Source organism: Sceloporus undulatus, chromosome 4 (genome assembly GCF_019175285.1).
Source record: "Sceloporus undulatus isolate JIND9_A2432 ecotype Alabama chromosome 4, SceUnd_v1.1, whole genome shotgun sequence".
Classification (NCBI taxonomy): Eukaryota; Metazoa; Chordata; class Lepidosauria; order Squamata; family Phrynosomatidae; genus Sceloporus; species Sceloporus undulatus.
Genome location: NC_056525.1, coordinates 172992378 through 173014594, shown reverse-complemented (window position 1 = coordinate 173014594; position 22217 = coordinate 172992378). Strand labels below are relative to the sequence as shown.

Sequence of the window (22217 nt, the reverse complement as noted above, 5' to 3'; positions counted from 1 at the left end):
TTTATCACTTCCTGTTGGCAGACGGGGAGAATTTAGTCAAACGGATAGGAATTAATGAAGGAATTAATTGAACAGGAAGTCTTTCAACCCTGGAGAGGATGGATGAAATAACTCACACAGCATTGCTGTTACTGTTTATCTCTAGCAGGTCTGGCTTGTGTGTGTGTGTTTGATTTGAGAGGGGGGCAGCTGGTCAATGGAAAGATTTATGTGTGCAGAATCCTAGTGCTTTAGATTGTGATTTTGATCCTCCCAACTTGTTATGAAATCAGGTGAGCCCATTTGAATACAGCACAGATTGTACATAATTTATTCATTTATTATGTATTTTTATTCCTTCTCCTATGGTCAAACAAAAAGCAGCTTGTAACAGCCAAATAATAGCAAACTAACCATAAAATAATTTAAAAGAGCGGCAGTAGAATGGAAAGTTAAAACAATGCAGAGCAGACAGCAGACATACAACAATACTACGAGGCCAGATTTTAAAATAAGACTGAAATAAAAATGTCTGAAGCACCAAAATCACCTCTCTTAGGAGGGCAGTTCACAATTAGTATGCCACAATTGAAATAAAGCTGACTTCCCTCTGTATCCATGGATTCAACTACTGACAGTTTCAATTTTTTAAAAAATGTATAAATTCCAGAAAGCAAACCTTGATGTTGCCATTTTATATACGGGATATCAGTTTACTGTGCCACTGTATTTAATGGGATTTGAGCATCCCTAGATTTTGGTATACAAAGAAGTTCTTGGAACCATAACCCAGTGGATGCCAAGGGCCCACTGCACTTTTTCCTCTCCCCCCCCTCTCTTGTTGCTTCAAACCAGATGTTTAGCTCTTATTTTGTACCTTTTTTGCCACTAGCAAAATATCCAACAGGTTCACATGGGGGGAAGTGAATCCTGAGATATCCCAGCCCTTCAGTTGACAGCAGATGAGCAATTGTGTCCTCTCCCAGATATTTTTGGATTGTAACATTCATGATCCCTCGTATTCCCAGAAATATATCTGACAACTGTCAGGAGGTTGATAGGGTTGCCTTAGGCCCACTATTTCCTATGTAATAAAAGACTAACCTTTTTCAGAGAGCCAGCATGGTGCAGTGTTGGACTGCGACTCTGGAGATCAGAGTTGATTCCCCTGAATGGCCATGGAAACCCACTGAGTGACCTTTGTCAAGTCACATACTCTCAGCCCCAGAAAACCGTGTGATAAGTTTGCCTTAGGGTTCCCATGAGTTTGAAATTACTTGAAAGCACACATCATCATCAACAACAATCTTCTTCATAAGATTAATTTCAATGATTCTTACAGCAATATAAACTCTAAAGCAGCAGTTCCCAAACTTTGGTCTTCCAGTTGTTTTGGACATCAGCTCCTGGAATTCCTGACTGTTGACCAAGCTGGTTGAGGCTTCTGGGACTTGAAGTCCAAAACACTTGGAGGACTAAAGTTTGCAAATCACTGCTCTAAAGCAACGGCAAGGAAAGTATAGCTCTCCAAGTGTGGTTGGATTGCAAATCCCATTAAACCTAGCAAGCAAGTTAGAGATAGTGAAAGACTCAACCCAACATTTGAAGGGCCAGGCATTCTCCTTCCTGCTCTAAAGCCCTGTATAAGTATCAGATGTTACTGTGTTTGGTTTACCTAGTATACAGTGGGCTCTTGGTTCCTGAGGGCCACACAGGAACCTTCTGTAGCTACATGCAGCCAGTATGATTCCCACCTGTGCCTATAGTAGAGTGTACCATGCATTTTAGAATTACCATGTAATTTAGAATAGTGGAATTTTGACTAAAGAAAATTTGAGAAGCATAATAAAACTCCCATAATTCTGACTTACTCTGGCTATGTTTATCTTCCCCACTTTAAGGTGGAACTGTTTAATGTAGGTGGTCTTTCCAGGCTTCTGTGGGGCGTTAAGACTTGATGCTGTGGCTGCAATTGGTGTGAAATTAATTAAGTGAACAAAATTCAATAAAGCAATTTTCTCAGCAGATTTTTTCCACTGTTTTAACTGCTTTTGAAATCCATGTTACACAACACTTCCTTTACCAGTCCAAATAATGTTAGATATTGTATTTCTGTCAGGTGAACCAGTTTGTTTCTTTAAACAAAAAATGTTAAGCCTCTACTATCCCAGTCATTTTTTTTAAAATCCTGTTCTTCTAGTCATGGGGAAATCACCTGAAGGCTCTGTAAAGACCTCAGTTGACCTGTGGTTTGTTGTGTAAATATCCATGTTGCTACCTGCCATCACCCTTATGGTGCAAGTAATAATTTAGTCATCAAAAGTTTAGGAGATTAAAGTTACATACTTTGTACAGCAAGCTAGGAGTCCTAGTTTTACAAAAAATATCTGCTTATTTCCTATACGGAAATCCTTCAGATTTCAGACCAGATTCCAAACAGATACAAATGCTCACATTTCTTCTTTCCCCTTTTTCTTTTTCCCCTCATACAAACATATATACAGTATGTCATAAAATTTATATAACCAATTTTCCATTAGATATGAAGCGTCTCCTTGGGCTATTTTCCTCTCACAGTACCACAGGAATGTTTGTAATACTGTATACCAAGAATTATAATGAGTGAGCTTCTTTATTTTTTAACCATGATCTAACTGTATTGTTATGTGCATTTTTTTTGGTTGCCTGTATTTTAATTTTAAACTTCATTGGTGGCTGGGCCTCTTTGAAAACTATCAAATGTGATACTGGAGAGCCATGCTGATGCTAACAAGGATTCATAGGATACATGCTCATGTTATATATGTGATTAAGAAAATTTAAATGCATTCACATTCTCTCTCTCTCTCTCTCTCTCTCTCTCTCTCTCTCTCACACACACACACACACACACAGGGTCCTTCCACATATCTACCACATCATATTGAGAAAAACATTTTTATTCTAAATCGTATTATAAATTAACATATACAGTATGAGATTTTGCCTTGCTTCTAAAGGCAAAACAAATGGTTTATTTCCCACTTAAAATGGGTAGCTTTTCTTGTGGTTGTTTTGAACTGGAGAAGAGGCAATATATACCCTCATACTGGAATTCTGTAATCAAATTTAGTGGGGGGGAGGGACATTTCCAGTATTTTCTTTTGTAATTGCATGTGATGTCATCACATACCTTACATAGCCAAGTGGTAATAAAAGAAATGTGTGGCTTTGGCTAGCATGAGGCAAAGAATAATTAGGATTAAAAGGGAAATTGAAAAACATGCTATATATTACTTTATGGAACTTCCTTATGGTTGCATCCATAGCTGATACCCTGTCTTGAGTCCCTGCTTCTTTGTAGGGGTGAAACAAGTCTTGGTGTTATGTTGGAATTTTTCTGCAGGTTGTCTTGGATGCGTAGGAGACTTCAGGAATACATCAGTTGTCATCAACATACTGAAGTCACATCTGTTAGTATAGTTGCAATTAGTTGCAAGTAAACATCTTTTCTGAGAGCTAATGTGGTGTAGTGGTTTATGTATTGGACTACAACTCTGGAGACCAGGGTTCATATTCCCACTCAGCTATTGAAACCACACCCTCTCAGCCTCCGAAGATGGCAATAGCAAAAATCCCTCTGAACAAGAAGACCCCATGATAGGGTCGCTATAAGTTGGAAATGACTTGAAAGTGACAACAACAATAAATCCTTTCTGGATAAGTAATTCACTGCTCAAGGTTATTTATGAGATACAATTAGGACCCTAGTAAAATAATAGAATTGGAAGGAACTGTAAGGGTCGTCTAGTCAAACCTGCTGCTATGCAAGAATACACAACTAAAGCATACTCAAATGATGTTTAAATACCTCCAAAGAGGAATCCAGCCCCCCTGGCAGTCTGTTCCACTGTTGAACAGGTCATAATGTCAGATAAGCTCTTATCATTATTTCTCATTTTAGTAAATTGTAGTAAAATGTTTGTGGCTTTTTAAAAGTTACCATCTAGCTCCCATTGCTTTACCCTAACTGACAGGTGAAATTTTCACACAGCTTTGCTTAGAATATGTATAGTATAGTCTAATGAGACAAAGAAGTTACTGAGGATGTAACTGAGAGTTATTAAATGCAACTCTTGAGTCTCATTGCTGAAGCTTCATTACTAAATTCTTATTCCCTGACCTTTTGCACTGTACTGGCAGATAAGTATCATCTTTCTCCTTCTAGGTGCATGTGTGTGTGGTGCTTGGTCTCTATACTCTGTACTGTTGTCAGCAGAAGCTGCGTGCTCCTCCAGTTGATGGGTGCCCATTAGTGACTGAACCATTTATGTTATTATATACTATAAATATCTCCATGGTATGAGAAGAGATCTGATCCTCCAGCCTGATATAATTTCATAGACTGAAGGCCACCGAAGAGGCCGTTTTAATCATCTAAGCTAACCTCCTGTGCAGAATACATCTTGGCTGAGTAAGATGTTCTGTTTTAAATCATATTGTCCTGATGATTCCAGGCTATTGCAAAGGCTGTGTGTGTTCCCTTTCTGTGTTGGATTGGAACTTTGGCATTTGAGAATGTTGGTTTATTTTTAAAGCACATATCTACCTCTCATGGTTATGGACTAAGCTCTGTCTTGCACCCATTCAGAATAGAAAAGAACTACAGAAAGGTGCTTCAGTGAGCAAAGATTGATAGTTCCACAGTTGTTTCTTTTACAAATTTATACTTACAAACATTGGTGATTTTGTAATGACAAATAAGTTCAACTCCTTAGTGAAAAGCAGATAAGTTAAATGTGATTCATGCATGATAAAACAGTTAAACCAGAAACCATTGTCATCAAGATTAAAAATGTAATAGTTTCCCCTTGAATGTCTAGTTGTAACTGACTGTAGGGGGCGGTTCTCATCTCCATTACCAAACTGAAGAGCCAGCATTGTCTAGTGGTCATGTGGCCAGCGTGACTGCACAGATCACTGTTACCTTCCCACCGAAGTGGTACCTATTTATCTACTTACATTTGCTACTGCTAGGTTGGCAGAAACTGAGACTAGTGATGGGAGCTCACCCCATCACGTGGCACTTGGGCCTCAAACTGCCAACCTTCCAACCTTATGATCATCAGAATTGATGTCTTAACCACTAAGCCACTGCATTCTTCCTAGCAAAATAAAAATGCCTTAATGATTTGGACAGGGGAAGGGGACCTCGACATTTGACGGTGCCACTGAGAAGGCCCTGTCCTGCATCACATCTATATCACCTCTCCCTTGATGGTGCAGCACAGAGCAGACCACCTAAAATAACTGCAGTTGAACGACAGATGCATGTGTAGCTGCTTCCATGCTGCCACATCCCTTGATGCTCGCTAATTTTCAGGTTGGCATGCTGCATGGAAGAAGACTGAAGTTTGGCTGGAATTAAATTCTGGCTCTGCTGTGAAGGACTGGAGCTTTCACCCATCCTCTTTTTTGTCTCTTCTTTTTTCAGCGAGTCACACTTTACCTCTTAGGTCCATACCTAAGAATTTGAGACTTCTCTATCAGAATTCCTATTGTTCATGCTCATTTTAAAAAAAGAAAAGAAAGAAAACAAAGCACAAATCTCACCAGGCAAATGCTCAGTGGGACTGCTTAGGCTTTCTCAGATGCATCATCTGTTTAACCTCTGACTGAAGGGGGAGAGTAATAATTTAAAAGACTGGCTAATGTCTGTAGAGTATAGCTAATATGCATCTAGATGTTTTAGAAACCTTTCTGCTTTCTCCTACCTTCCCTAATTTGTTCTCTTCCTCCTCTACCAGGAGAGTTTTGCAGGCCTAATTGAGGTAAAAATAGTTCTGCTGTGGAGAACTATAGCTGATGCTTGATATAGTGCTGCATTTTGTGGGAAGTAAAAAAAAAGTGAATAAACATACAGTAATTCGCACTGGGCATGTTTGAAGGGACAATTTGAGAGCATTTATGCAAATGACAATAGTTTGGAGGGAAACCAGCAGAGTGCTCATTTTCGGCTGGTAGAATGACATGAACTTGGCACTGGTTTCTGAGGTGGCACAACTCTTAACAAAAAGCAACAGCATTAGTGAGTCAGGGATTGTGGGATTTCCAGTCATCCTATGACCAGGAAGAGATTCCTGTGGTTAATGTGCATAATTGGATTGAGTTGGGTGGGCTCTGAAAGAAATCTAATTTCAAGGAAGGTCTCCAGCAGGTCAAAGGTGTTATAGAGGACATTATCTGAGTTTCTACTGTCCTGCTATTTGTATTCTGGATTGTTTTGAACATACAGTAGTATTTATCTAATCATTATTAAGTAATCTATCATCAATAAATTGTCATCTTGATAATTAGATAAGATTACATCATTTAGTTGTTCTTTGTGATAGAAAAGATAATTTTCTATGCTACATACAATACCCCATGGTATTGTATCCAAAGAACTGGCTTTAGAAAGCTCAAGCAAATATAAAAAACAGCCTTAAAGGTGCTGCCACATTTTTTATCTCCCTCTTCTTTCCTCCTTTTTATGTTGCAGTGATTGTGTAGCTGCTTCCACGCTGCCACATCCCTCGATGCTTGCTAATATTCAGATTGGCATTCTCTATGGCAGAGATATAATGTGGCTTCTTCCAATGCTAGTACAGTGGGCCCTTGGTATACACAGGGGATCTGTTCCGGAACCCCCTCCGCGTATGCCAAAATCCATGTATGCTCAAGTCCCTTTTATCCCTCTCCTCCCTCCTTCCCTCCCTCCCTTACCTGCTCCGTCACTGCGCCTCCTCCTCCGTCGCCGCAGGAAAGGCCGGGTGCTACTCATGGAAGCCAAGAGGCCTCCAGGCTGCCCCCGGCCCTTCTTCCGCGGCAGGGGTGAGGAGGACGAGGCCTGGCTTCGTTCTCCTCGCTCCCGCCACTGGTCTTAAAGGGCCAGGGGTAGCTTGGGGGCCAGAAGGCCTCCAGGCTGCCCCCAGCCCTTCTCCCGTGGCAGCGGAGGCGAGGAAGACGAGGGGCAGCTTCGTCCTCCTCGCCGCCGCTGCGGAAGAAGGTCCGAGGGCAGCCTGGAGGCCTCTTGGCCTCCATGAGCAGCACCTGGCCTTTCCCGTGGCAACGGAGGAGGCGGTGGCGAGGAGGAGGTGGCGCGGCGACGGAGCAGGTAAGCAAGGAGGGGAAGGGGGAGGGAGGGAGGGAGGGTAGATAGATAGATAGGTGGGAGGGAGGGAGGGAGGGAGGGAGGGAGGAGAGGGACTTTTGTCCCCAATGGCGGCATGTGTGCACACGTGCCGCCATTGGGGACAATTTCCCCGGATTTGCCATGCACGTATGCTCAAATCCGCGCATGGCAAATCCGTGTATAAGGAGGGCCAACTGTATTGTTAATTCCCATGGAAGAAAAACTTTGTCATGCAGCCCTACAAATTAGTTTCTGTGTTCTGTATGATACACACTGGCATAGGATACACTCATATGTCATGTATTTATTATAAATAAATGTTGTTATGTTGTTAAATGACACATGTTATAAGACCAAGTGTTGAATGGCTGAAATTTGGGGACAGTGTTTTATTGGAGTCTGACTGCGCATATAACAAGGGCTGCTCAATGCAGTTTGACCCCACATTAACTGGCACGGCTCAATTCTGGGATTTTTAAGTTTTGTGAGGTATTTAGCTTTCTCTGTTAGCAAGAGCTTTGGTTCCATAACAAACTTCAAATCCCAGGGTTCCGTAGGATGGAGCCCTGACAGTTACAGCGATATCACACTCTATATTAATTGTACAGTGTGACAACAGCTAATGTCACACAATGACATAACATTACTTAACTTTGTGCGCCCTTTTCTGTTTGCACTCTGTAAGAGTGCATCTTGGGGACTAAAATGAGCCATTGGTAGTGCATTAGAGTTAAAAACAATCCAAGAAATTTGGGGGGGGGGGGAAATTGCTGCTATTACTGAAAAAAATTAGAAATGCAGGCACCAAAATTGTTTTCTTACTAAGATTTACTTTTGAATTTAACTGTTAACAGATGTCCTGCTTTTGCCTGTTTTTTTTATTTTCCAACACAAATTAATTTCATCCCCTTCAAAAATTAGGGAACTTTTAATGAACAATGCAATGTTGTAGTCTGTTCCCATTGTACATTTCTTGTTCTCCCTCTCTTAATGAAACTTTTATATAAGCTGTTTTATATTTCTCTTTTTTAAAAAAAAAATGAGTTGGTATTTCTGACATTTATAACCAATTACTTTATTTAGAAGCATAAAGAATAGTTGGCATGTTTATCAGAAGGCTGTATAGGCACTAGTCTGAGATCTTGCCCTTTGTCTCACCTCAAAACTAATTTTCCACATCTATTGCTCTGCTTCCTTCCTCCTAATTGCATTTTGTTTTCTTCTATTTTTCTTAGGCCAAGGCTGCAAGCACAAAGAAAGTTTGCTCAGTCTCAGCCAAACAGCCCCAGCACAACTCCAATAAAGATAGTGGAGCCATTATTGCCCCCTCCAGCTACACAGATTTCTGATCTCTCCAAAAGGAAGCCCAAGACAGAAGATTTCCTAACGTTTCTCTGTCTTCGAGGTAAGTGAGGCCTTTGCTGCTATCATACTGATCTAGGAAACAACACTGCCAGAAAGTCTCTCTGCAAGCATTTCTCCTAGATGTAAACTACCTCCAGCCACAAACATTTGAGATAAGTCTGAGAAATGGTAAAATACACACCTAAAAAGATAAAAAGCAGTTAACAAAGGTACAGTTTTAAATAATGCAGCACCTTCTTGAAAGCCTTTCCTTAAAAGATTCCAAAACTTGTCTCAGTAAAGAAATATTTGCCTGCCAGTGCAAGAACAGCAAGAAGGGAGCTATTCTAATCTTCCTAGGAAAGGGAGTTCCACAGCTAAGAAGGAGACACTGAGAAGGCCCTACCGCATGTCCCCACCAACCATACTTGTAACTTAGGGGTTGCCATAAACCAGGACCTCCAAACCAGGACAAATGTAGGGCAACATTTTCAAATGTAGGACACAGTCTTAATAAATGGAGGACACGCGAAAAAATTGATGATTTTTTTAAAATGTTAATATAAATGCATGTTTCTTAGGCATGATCAAAATAGAAGACATTTTGAAATTTGACAGAAGAGGACATGTCCTGGGAAAGGAGGAGGGTGTCTGGTCACCTTGTCTCTGGTCCAAAATACACTGCAGAAATAAAACATAGCTGGACTGAAATGCCCAGAGTTCCACACTGAGGAAATAATCCAGTTCGAGAGTGACTTAACTGTCCTGGGTTAGTGCTGGGGAATGCTGGGAATTGTAGTACACTGTGGCCCCAGAGCTATCTCTGACAGGGAGTCCCATAACCCTACAAACATAGTTGAACTGCAGTGCCCAGAATGCCTCACCAGGTGCATCCACACTGAGGAAATGGTCCAGTTTGAGACTTCTCAGTGCTGGGGAATCCTGGGAATTGTAGTCTATTGTGGCCTCAGAGCCATCTCTGACAGAGAAGTCTCAATGTCTCCCAAACACTAGCATTCCCAGGATTCCCTACCATTGAGTTAAAGCAGTCTCAAAGTGGGTTATTACTCCTGCAATGTGTGAGAGAGATAGAAAGGCTAGGGACTGGATTCATTCCTTAACTCACAAAAGGAGGATATCTGTGTCCAAAACACACTGCTTTGACTGCCAGGCTCAGTGCTATGGAATCCTGGGAATTGTAGTTTATTGTGGCACCAGAGCTCTCTGACAGAGAAGGCTAAATGCCTCACAGACACCAGAATTCCAGAGCATTGAGCCCTGGCAGTCAAAGTTAGAAAAAATACACAGGGGCAAAATCAATATTGAAAATGGCCACACACCTCCTCCTCCTCCTCATCACCATCATCATCCTCGCCTTGGTGCCAAAGGAAATGGCCTTCTCCCCCCTGCTGCCTTGGGGACCAAACAGAGAAGGAGCTCCTCTTCCTGAGTCTGGCAACAATTGTTGCCAACAAGCCTCGAAGATAATTCCCCAAACGTTTGGCCAAAACTCACCAAATCCCCCCATATCTCACCAAATATTCAGTCAAAATCCCTGGAAAGTCCCTGTAATGTTAATATGGCAATAAAACGTAGCCCTAATTGAATAAAAATAATTGGAACTTATTTCAACTCTCAAAATTACCATTAAGACCAACCACCAAAATCACACCAAAGGCTCTGAAAAGTACCCATTTTGGTGTGAAAGGCACCAGATTGGCAACAGGCCAGGAGTCAAGGAGGAAACCGTGCAGGGACGCCCCCTAGTGGTGAAAACCGGGAATGTCCCGCCGCCAGGAGGGTTATGGCAACCCTAGGTGCATCTATACTGAAGAAAGAATGTGGTTTGACATGACTAAGTGTTGTAGCTCTATCCCCTGTGGAATCCCGGGATTTGTAGTTTTACAAGGTCTTTAGCCTTCTCTGCCATAGAGTGCTGGTGCCTCATAAAACAATAAATCCAAAGATTCTACAGGATGGAGCCATAGCATTTAAAGTGTTGTCTAACAGCATTATTTCTACATCATAGATGTACTCTTAATGAGGAATTGCTTTACTCATTTCACAGTACAGATATGACTTCATAGTTAGCAGTATGTAGCCTCTATTAGGTGATGGCGGAGGAATATCACACAGGATTTCATGCTGTCATCTCATGCATGTTGAGGCAACAGTGAGGTGAATGGGAGGGAATGTGCTTTATACCACAGGCCAACAACGTATGACTTTATAAACCTACCTACCTAAACCTACCTACTTGAATTACTTTTGAAAGGGTAGGAAAAAGTGACTGTTTTAAAAAATTATAGCGATAGGACTAAGGAGAGACTTGGAACTGTGACTGTAATTGATTGCTGTTTAAGAGGAATTGCCAAGCTCTTGTAGCAGATGAGGACACAGAGCCTAATTCAAATTAGGCAGAAAAAAAAGGCTAAGCAGTTCTAAACAGAACAATTACATTTATGCTCAAAATTTCTCATTACAAAACTATAAAGGTATAATTATAAATCCCTAAAAGAGCATTAATCCTCCTGTAATGAGAAGTTGTGAATGTTTTAGCTCTCTTGTGAAAAATAAATGTTACTTATACTTGTTTTGTCTTATGGTAAAGAGTGTGAGGAGAAATGGTTTGTTGTATTAAGGTATAGTTCCTGCTTTAATACTTTCTTGCAACATAAGTTGTGTAATTATAATTTATAACCACTTTGTGTAATATATACATATAATATAACACTGAAAATGATTGAGCATTTTTAAATATGTCATACTTTTTCAATAGCGTTTTAAGGTGCTCACCCAATTTCCCCCTTTTTTGTTTTGTGGTTCAGATTGTATGTTAGCTTAAATGAGTTATTTTTGCACTGAATCCAAACTGAGCTATATTTATTTGATTTGAGGCCTTTCAGATTGTTTCCTGATAGATAAACTGTTTATGCAGCAGTTAATGGAGAATGATAACATTATAGCCAGTTTTGAGTATGCTGGAAGGAAACAGAATAGAAAGACCTTTTTTTCATAGATACTGGACATCCAGAATAACTGGTATATGCAATACAGTACTGTACTTTGATTTCCAAGGATACCAGCAGTTTCATTGTGTGCATATTTGACAGTACACTGCTTTAAAATGTAGTGTCCCAATCTTGCTTGATCTCTGAAAGGTCTTGCATCTTAAAGCTGGATATTGAAAAGAGCAGTACACATAGAGTTCTTCAGTTGCCTCACACAAGTACTTACTGTACCAAATAACCTTAATAACCTCCTTGGTAACACTAGGCTGTACTCATTTTGGGTTTAGGTTAAACATAAGTACATTTCAAAGCATACTGCAAATTTACTGATGCACTTATGAAAGGGCTTCTTAAAAATGGAAGCATTGGGGAGCGAAATGAGATTTTATTTGCTTCACGGCCTCAATTTGTTTGTGATCCTACAGTGCGAAAAAAGCAAACAGGCTCAACTCCATCCTAAATAAATAATAACGGTAATCTCCTCTCTCTCCTTCCATTGAGTAATATAGCTGATTTAAAATTCTAGAATAAAGGTCAGTGTACAGCTATTGTGAAATGTACATTTTTTCTTTTACAAAATGGGGTCCTCAAACTGAGAGGGGGTATTTATTGCCCTTCCTTCACAGAAGATTTCTTGGGGGCAATTTGTATGAAAACAACAAATACCATAGATGTACACATGCAAAAAAATTGCCAAATTTCAGGCTAGGTGTAAGGCAGAGTTGGGTGAGACTGACCTGCCAGCCCTCCCCTGGATAAAAATACAAATCTGAAAAACATTTTTGCCCCACATATATTCTTGAGGGGATATGGGGACAATTTGCCATGTTCCTCCCATCCTGACCATTTTAGGGTCATGGTAGGCCTTTTTTTTTTTTTTTTTTCCCTAACAAAAAATGAACCAGGAATGGACTTTTGGATCAGTTCCTGTTAACAAAAAGGGCATAAAGCAGTCCAAATGAGGGGCAAAAACACAGTGAAGTTGCCCCAACCCTCAGATGGTATTTAGGGAGCAAAAATCATGGGGGACAGGGGTATGTCACAATCTGAAGACTTCTTGGTGGGAGTGCAGCTGTGCTCTCTGATTTCTGACCATTGCCTCTTGTCTAAGGGCTAGAGAATTAAGCTGTTTGAACATCAGTTTAAGTCCTCTCCCCATCCCAATTTGTCAAACAGCCAGCAATCTTTCTTTTCGGTTTTTTCATGATAATAGAAGGTACAGTGCTTTGGATTTTTGCATCTTTTTAAAGGTCTATGATTTGAGTTGAACCAGTGTGCCTCCAATTCAGTCCAAATTGAATTGAGCCACTTTTCAAATGTCCAGATGAGAGTCTAGGCCAAATATTGTGATCAGTGCATGATCCCAACAATTTTAATGTGAATATACTGTTTATCAGCATTTCTCACACTTTATTGGTATATTTACATTTACTCTGAAATTTAAAATAAACAGTTTGATCCAATTATTTTGAAGTCATCGAAGATGGATAACAATTCCCATCATGCACACCCAACCTGCATGCAAAGGAATCTTGTAGCAGATTGATTATAAAAGTTCTTTTTGGGCATCAGTTCCCTTGGTGCATCTGAGGAGGTCTGTACAAAACTTCTCTCACACTGTGAGTTTCAAAGGTCCTGCAAGGTCCCTTTGCATACTGATATTCCAGATTAAAATGGCTATGACTCTAAACCCAGCTTGCATGTAATAACTAAAAATATACAGAGCTATTGTTGAAGAATATATGCCTTTAATTGTTGTTATTTTTTATTTTATTTTATTATTTTCACCACTTTCTGACTTCTGTGGAAAAAGGAAAAAAGAGTTTTGGGGTATTTGGGGAGGGGTTATCTTTTGGTCAAACCAGGGCTCAGGAGTAGGAATAGGACTAAGGAGTAAAGGAGTAAGATGTTTTTACAGGAGTAGGGATAGGGATATATTTTGTTACTCCTTATTCCTGTTATTATACATGCAAACACCAATTTTTTGATGTACATGCAAACAACAGTTTTTTAAAATTATATTACACTGAGGAAGGGACGGGGAAGCTAAAACAGACACACAAACACACACACACCAGCCTTGCAAAGCAACCAAGGCTGGGGAGCAGAAGTAGGAGTAAGGAGTAAAGGAGTAAGAGGTTTTTACAGGTGTAGGAGTAACGTTAACTCTCCTCATTTCCTGTTCCCACCCCACAAAGAATAAACAGTCTCAAACTTTCTCCCCATTTTTCCCCCAGAAGGGATAAACAATTGTCCCATGCTCCACTGCTTTCACTAGCTGTTTTAGAGAGGTGGGGAGAAGAAATTGGGCTATATGTCACATCCATAATACCAGACTGTTCATGGTCCGCTAATGATGGAGGGCACACGCTTTGAAGGGCAGTCTGTCTTTCTGTTCCTCGTCTTGCATGAAACCTTTAAATCGACCCAACTGAGCACTTCTCCTGTTTATTGAGGCACCAGCATTACTCCTCAGAAAGCTACACTGTATGTACAGTTACTCTTGCTCCCTTGAAAGCTACAGACCTAATTCTCATTTACACTGTGTGCCCTTTGCATAATACTGCCAAGTATGAAAGCAGCCTTTAAATATGTCATTTTACATTTGTGTTGGCATAGAGGCGGGCATGCAAAGTCAGGTCTTATGAATACTAAAGTGAAGGCAAAGCAACATATCTAGGCTTTTTACCTACATGTAGTCTTTAATGGAGGCCTCCTGTCAGATATGAGGCCAGTAGATTGGACCCTCTAATCCTTCAAAAGTGTAGCACTTGGCACGCCACATGTTTACTGGGTCAGGCTTTAGCCCTACATATCTTGGCCTGTCTTCATCCTTAAATCACTGTGACAGCTAGAATTGTTTTAGTGTTTCTCAAGAACACAGCTGTGCTATGTTTAATTGTGAGAAAAAAAGAAAAGAGCAGAAAAGGGGAAGAGGGAGGCTTGGCAAATAATTAACAGAGAAGAATCCAGCTTCCCCCCCCCCCAAACCAAAACCCAACAACCCACAACCCAAATTACACAGAAATTTCTTGGGCTGGAATGATTTCTGCCACAGTTGTAACATTCAAGTTTGACTTCTGTCCAGATTTGTACTTCAGTAAATATTGCGGACACTCTGCCAGTTAATTCTGAAGAGCAATGAAATGTTGCTTTTGGCAAACCGGGGTTGTCTGTATTCTTGATCTTGAGTGGTCAAGACATAATTCTCCTTCTAGGAAAAAAAAACTGTGTTAAGCCAAGAGGAAACAAAATCAGTTTTTGATGTCCCAAATATTTTGATAATAATTGTATTTTCTGTTAACATTGCCAATAAGAGGATCACTTACCAACATTCAGCTTCAATTTTTCCTTATATTTCATTTTTATGAACAGTAAACGAATAATCATCGAGTGTTGTTTCTTAAACATGCCAGTTTAAAGTTTCAGCTTCCATTTTGAAAACATATATGTGACTTTACCAGTTTGTTCTTAACATAATGGATATTGGGATTTTTGTTTTGTTTTGTTTTCTCTCCCCTCCCCCTTTTCCACCTCCGCAACGTATTCTAGGTCAAAAAAACAGGGTTTTGGTTGGCTCTTATACATACATACTTAATCAGGAGGTTTTTCAGTCTTTAATCCAGTAGAGGCCAGGCACTTTTCCCTTTTTGAGGCTTCAGCTCAGAAATTGCACCTGAAGGAAGAAGTATTTGAAAAGAGAGAGAGAGAGAGAGAAGATAAACTACAGAATGCAGGTTTGGTTCGGTAGCCATTTCTGATATGTTATTACATTAAGTAAGATGTAGAAATGCAATACATCCTAGCTGAGCCAGAAAAATGCATGAAAAAGAAACTTGTTCTGCTGCTCTCACACTGAATACATCCACATGTGGCAGGAGTGCTACAAGAAACAGGAAAGGCTGGGACTGACAGACGCTTGTCAGACAAATACAGCTTTAGCAGATGTAGCTAAAGTAGCCTTGGAAGAATGCTCTGGGCCCCATGCCATTCAATATAAGAGTTTTGCAACCCAAATAGTCACTACCTGTCCTGTCCCTGCTCATTTACCTCTACCTAATGCTTGACACATACAAATTTTAAAAGGTGAAGTTATTACCGTAAGTTTCTGCTGCACTTTCAGTTTGCCATGCTGTTGTTAAGAATATAGAAGAAGGGATGGGGAACCAGGGGGCACCCCTAAACCTCCAATGTTCATATCCTCCTTGAGCACTCACGCAGAATTGTCCAAATGCCAGGTTTTAATATGAGTTGTTTGCAGTTCAGCGACATCTGTGTATTTGGCTTGTTACCAGGTTCTCCTGCGCTGCCCAGCAACATGGTATATTTTGGAAGCTCTCAGGATGAAGAAGAAGAGGAAGAAGAAGATGAAGAAACAGAAGACACAAAGACGGCCACAAACAATGCTTCAACGTCATGCCAGTCAACCCCCAGGAAAGGGAAAACACAGAAGCAAGTTCCTAATGGGCATGGTAAATTGTTTGTTTGTTTGTTTGTTTATTAAAGGTATTTGTTTCTAGACTCTTAGCTTGACAGGTAAGTCCTTCAAAAAATGTGCCGAGTTAACATGGAGGCCACTCCTGATATGAAGTGAGGAAGGCATCAAAGGACTTTGTGGAATCTTCATTCCTACACTATTTCTGTTCTTGTGAGAATCTCAGACTTCCTCAATCTGTTGCCTTTCAGATGTCTTGGACTACATCTTCCCTTAACCCAGCCAGTAAAGTTCCAGGGATTTTGGGAGCTGTAGTGCAGCACATCTGGAGGAGCAGCAGGTTTGGAGGAAAGCTATGTTAAAATCTTTTTCCCTAGAAGGTGGCTTCTGACTAATTCTAGAGAACAGAGCAAATTTTGTTTAGTTTTGTTTAAAATCTTGTCATGAGTAATTTAAATTCATAGTTGTCTAATTCTGCCCACCTCAGAATTCTGCCCACCTTTTAAATGCTTGCTTATGTTTCTTTTCTATTTTTGCTTTTGGACATAATAGCACAGTGTGAAACCAGCCAGACATGCATACTGTAAATGGTATTATTTTCATTTCTGATTTGAGATCCCATTTTCCTAGTTACTAGATTCATATATTAACACTGTCACTAGTGCTGCCTTTTTTGTTCCTATAGGATCACATCAATTACTTTCTTGCAAATCAGCAAAGCTGCCTTAGTCACAATGTATTTTCTTCACGTGGCCTTCATGTCATATCCAGATAAATTGATCAGCACCTTGTCAGTAGAGCTTGAGAAATGTATTCAGCAAGGAGTAGTTGGATGCCCTAAACTCTTAACAGCAAGGATGAAAAAATACCTGGGCTTCCATACCCCCACCAGTCATACATATTCTATTGACATTGGCAGCACCTTCATAGTAAATCAGTTCCCTGTTCTCTCAGTGGATTTTGATGATAAATTCTCTCACCTTTCACATCCCCTTCTTACTTTGCTGTGTCCTGTAAGCGATGCCTGGTTTGCTTCTCCTGACTGAGGGAAAGTATTTTTCACAACTTTTTGGATGGAGGATAAGGAGCTGTAGTAGATGCCTTTTCCATTGGTACCGTGTTCTTTCGAACAGCTTTCTTTGACTGAAGAAATGAAAATAGAAGATGTGCACTTGTATCTTTTCCTGTATGTTCCTTTCACACACGTCAATGTACATTTTTTTAAACAGACCTACTAATAATAACAAGCATACATACAAATATTTCAGAAGAAAGAGAACTACCTACTCCCCGAGTTACTGGAATCATAAAAGTGGAGATATATTGTCCTCTGTTACCTCTCTTGTAATGCACCAGCAGCCCTTGGTTTGAGCAGTAGGGACACCTCATCCTGTTACTGAAGGCCTAGGTACCTGCCCCTGCTTGGATCATGGACTGCTGGTGATATAATTGCATCTTTCTAATATGATATGCTTTTATAACCTGGGTTTTGTGTGTGGTGGTGGTGAGAAATTATAATAGAGCATTGTATTTTTTAATTAATGGGCACTTTCACCTTTATACTAAAAATAAATCTGTTATTGTTATGTGCCTTCAAGGCAACCCTATCATAGGGTTTTCTTGGCAAGATTTATTCTAGAGAAACAATGCCGCTTTTGAAGGTGGAAAAGATGTGACTTACCCAGGTCATGCAGTGGGTTTTCCATGGCTGAGTGTGGGTTTGAATCCTTGTCTACCAGTGTCCTAGCCCAGCATTCAATATGCAGTACTGCAAGATGAGAAACTAAAAATGTGCCCCTTCCAAAGGAAAAAAAAGTTTCTTAATGAGCATCCATTTAAAAAAGAAAAAGGGAGAGAAAGAACTAACCAAAAGATTTCCTGATTATTGTTGCTCAAAAGAGGTGCAGTGTTTGAAAGGCTTGAGACAGAGTTAAGATAGATGACAACATGGGTAGGACCCAAATGCAGGGTGTGATAAACTTAGTGGTTAAGCTGTTTGCTACGATAAATGCTGTGGTTACCATTTTGGGAAAGTACTGGGGCTGGTTTTTAAAATAATCACCCAGGGACATTGCCTCATAGCAGTGGAGTTCAGCTCATTAGCTGGCTAATGACAGCATTCTTGATTTTTTTAATTTGTCTTTAACTGTAAGAGTTCAGAAACCAGAGAGTAAACAAAAATGAGTCCAACTATTTAACTAATTTAAAACTTACTGTTGGATTTTTAGAAATGTCAAACAAAACATTATAATGAATTTCCTATATAAGCATTTAAACTCCTTTGGTATCTTACTTCTCTCTTGCTTTTCCTCAAATAATTATTTCAGATTCTTCCAAAGTTTGGTAAAGTTACTTTTGGGAGAGACTGCAACTCCTGGAATCCCTGATCATGTTGCCTGGTAGGCTCTGGGGATTGGAGTCCAAAAAAATTCCCAGGCTCTGGATTCTGTATGCACAATGAACAGAAATCCATGTGATCCTTTAGATATTGCTGTACCGCAAATCCCAGCATTCCTGGCCATTGGCTGAGGTATTCAGAGCTGCAGGGAATTGCAATCCAAAAATATCTTGAGGGTCATATCATTCCTACCCCAACATACTGTGTATTTAACTATCTGTGGAAGCTTACCTCCACTGCTTCTGATGGTCTTGCTTGTTACTGGAACAGGTTGACCAAGGAAGAGTTAGGCTTGTGGCGGATATTTCTGTCTCTGTGTCATTATGACTACACTTTGTAGTCACTGGCATGCCCCGGAGTTCCACTTGTCCTCTTCCACACCCCGCTCTACTCAGGTAGTGCCTAATGCAGAAGTATAAGCCTAAATCCAGTGGTTAGTCCCAACTAGAGTAGGCTAGTTGAATCATTGTGGATTTTAGAAGTCAGTATTCAGATAACCTGCCTTGATTCATTGAGTTACTCCAGTTAGAACTAGTATTTAGGATGAGCCATACTGAACTCCATTTTTGTTGCCACTGGTATTTTGACTTTCCTCTTTTTCTTATCTGTTTGAAATGTTTTGCCATTCTCGCTTCTCTCACAAGTTACAAAGCAGTACTAGTAAGTTGTTGTGTCTTGGAGTGGAAACTCTGAAAGTGTACATGTTATAGCCCTGCCTTTCTTTTCTGTCATTCTGTTGCTCTTCAATGTGCAGTGGTCTGCTGTGTTTGCAAGTACACAGCTTTGTGTTTGGTGCACATTCAGAAATATGATGCTAATGCTGAGTATTCCTTATTATCTGTACAAAACCTCTGTTGCTTTGGGGTTTATTATTTATTATTAAAACATGTCTGCTAAAAGCCCCTTTCTCAGCTGTCAGCAAACTGCTGAAAAGCCCATTTTGGTTGTTGGTGGAAAAACAATAAGGATGGAACAGCCTGGTCTCCCTTAGAAGGGAGTTTAATAGTTTAGGAACAACCACCAAGAAAGCCCTCTTTTTACCAAACATGCCTCTGAGATGGCAGATCTCTTCTATAGTATTAAAACCCTAGTAGGCTTGTATGAAAGAACAGCAAACTTTCATAGAGCCTAGACTGAGGTTGTATATAGGGTTGCCATAATTCTCTACTATAAACCAGGATAAAATGTAGGACAAAATTTAGCCCAAAATGTAGGACAATTGTAGGATAAAATTTAGCCCAAGATATAGGACATTTAAGAAAAATGGAGGACCTTAAATGTCCTGCATTTTGGACTAAATTGCATCCTACAATTGTCCTACATTTTGGGCTAAATTTTGTCCTACATTTTGTCCCGGTTTATAGTAGAGAATTATGGCAACCCTAGTTGCATAGGACTTTAGAGGTAACCAGCCCTTTGAATTAAGCCCAGAAACAGGCCAGTCATCAGAGACACTTCTGTAACAAGAGAGTCACATGCACTATGTGACCAGTCACAGTCAGTAGTTTGGCCACAACATTTTAGATCTGCTGAAGTTTCTGAATAATTTACAATTTGTGTTTGGTTGACCAATCTAATCTGAGACATACAGGCAGGGTTATTTAGCAATATGTTAACCTACTTTGAGATTATTATCTGGATTTATTTATGTAAAGTTATACTTTAAATGTATTAGTTAATAATTGCTGTTCCCCCCTATTCCCATTTTTTAAAAGGAGTTTGAAATGGAATTCATTTTCATCTTGATTTCTTCTTCTCTTTTGGTTTTGGTTTTTCTCATGGGCCTTCCTTCTCCTCTTCGCAGTCTTCAATGGATCCAGCAAATCAACAAAGGAGAGAGAACATATTCAGAAACACAAAGTCAAAGAGACAACGCCAGCAAAGGAGAGAAACAGTGAACACAGGTCTGAAAGTCGAAAAGATCACGCTGCTGCTAATCATCATTCGTCAACGAACACGGGCTTCTGTACAAAAGGGCTCACTAACAACCACCACACCCTTCATCGATCGGCTCAGGACTTAAGAAAACAGGTAGCATACGGTACACCAGTTGGGAAACAACTTTACAAGTTTATCATTTTGCCTTTTGTTTCATTGTACACTGAGGGAATATTGTGGAGCTTCAACAAGTGTAGCATGAAGGAATTAGGGCTGGCTTTCTGCGAGCAAATGAACAAGGGAGAGAAACTTTGTATAGATTGAGAGGGTATCTCTAGCACCTTAGTTACCTTGGCCCTATTGCATATAGGCTCTACCTGGTATGAGCCATCTAAAAAAAATATCTGCCTGGTTGGTAGTATTTGTGGATTTACATGTCTGTCTTTTCGTGGGGTTTGTGATAGCCCAGTCTTGGAAAATTCTTTCATATATTAGCTTACTGTCCGACAGGTTTGTATTGTTCTGTGACACACTCAGGCAGTTGCTAAGAGGAAAGCTGGACCTTGATAAATGTGTCACCTGTATTACATGTCCAGTTCATAGCAAAAAAAAGATCAAATGGCTAATTTAAACTCTCTTTGTCAGTTTATTTTGAATATACTGAGAGGTTTTTGTAGGAAAACTTATGTTCAGCTACAGCTAGTTGGTGAGCACCTCAAGAGCTGAGATGTCTGCATCTGTATATATAGTGCCCTCTCCTGCCTTTTGGTCTAATATCAACCTTAACTCCCCTCCCCCCCCCTCCAGTAGTAATGATTCTTAGATATAGTGCCAGAAATCTCTAGTTCCTCTATGAAACAACAGAGCCTAAAAAAAGGCTTTGTTTGGCTGCTGTTTATTCAGCTGGAGAAGGCTTTGAAAAATCTGAATGCTTTTGGCTGTTTGCCGATTAGCACTCCTAGAGGTAACTTCCCCTTCCATATTTAGCAGTTAGGCCAGGAGTTTCTAGCTGTTATTAGCCAGTTAATTTATTTTATTTTTTTTGCCTAGGTCTTTGTAAATTTAAATCAATATAGATGTTCTTAAGACCCAGAATTAATACAAGTACACTTACATAGATATCAGGTTTGATGATCTTTCTTTCTTTGACAAAACATGGCTTAGGAAACTGGAAATGAGTGTTACTGCCTTTCTACACACACACACACTTTGTGGCTTCATTCCTGAGCTTACTGTTCCATCTTAAATAGAAAACTCTAGGTTAATAGCTGTTAACAAACCAGGATAGTAGGCTTGGAACAGATTTGTTTGTTAGTTAATCTTTTGTTAACAGTCAGTTTATTAACAGCCATTAATCCAGAGTTCCCTGACTTAATATATGCCAGGAATGAAGCACTGAAGCAAACAACTATGGTGAAAGACTGGAGATGAGATGAGAAGTAAAAGAAAGAACATTCAGTCCCACACTTATTCCTGGTTTTGTAAACCATAGTTTATGAAGCTAGAGAATATTGTCCAAACACATCCATAATATTCATAAGACTGCATTTGTACTGCTATAATCATGTTAACACATAGGCTGAGCAAGATTGTGAAGGTTTCTGGCAGTCCCAGACACTAACAGAGGCAGCAGGCATTATTATTATTATTATTATTATTATTATTATTATTATTATTATTATTAAACCTTTCATAAAATCATAGAGTTGGAAGAGACCACAAGGGCCATCCAGTCCAACCCCCTGCCATGCAGGAAATCCAAATCAAAGCATCCCCGACAGATGGCCATCCAGCCTCCGTTTGAAGACCTCCAAGAAGGGAGACTCCACTACACTCCTAGGAAGTGTGTTCCACTGTCGAACAGCCCTTACTGTCAGGAAGTTCCTCCTAATGTTGAGGTGGAATCTCTTTTCCTGCATCTTGCATCCATTGTTCCGGGTCCTAGTCTCTGGAGCAGCAGAAAACAAGCTTGCTCCCTCCTCAATATGACATCCCTTCAAATATTTAAACAGAGCTATA

The 22217-nt window shown here is 40.0% G+C and overlaps 1 protein-coding gene and 1 long non-coding RNA gene across 2 annotated transcripts in view; one reads left to right on the top strand and one right to left on the bottom strand.

The window, feature by feature from the left end:
- The window catches only part of JARID2 (jumonji and AT-rich interaction domain containing 2), a 250999-nt gene that overhangs the window by 180518 nt on the left and 48264 nt on the right, over positions 1–22217 (top strand). The window contains exons 4-6 of the mRNA XM_042463243.1: positions 8368–8537; positions 15783–15959; positions 20125–20351. Coding sequence (XP_042319177.1) covers positions 8368–8537; positions 15783–15959; positions 20125–20351 — 574 coding nt within the window. The remainder of the gene's footprint in view (positions 1–8367; positions 8538–15782; positions 15960–20124; positions 20352–22217) is intronic.
- Positions 12693–18066, bottom strand: LOC121928475. Its single transcript, XR_006103508.1, has 4 exons — positions 17604–18066; positions 15587–17065; positions 15082–15163; positions 12693–14701 (listed from the first exon to the last, which is right to left on the bottom strand). It is a non-coding gene; the product is annotated as an uncharacterized LOC121928475 (long non-coding RNA).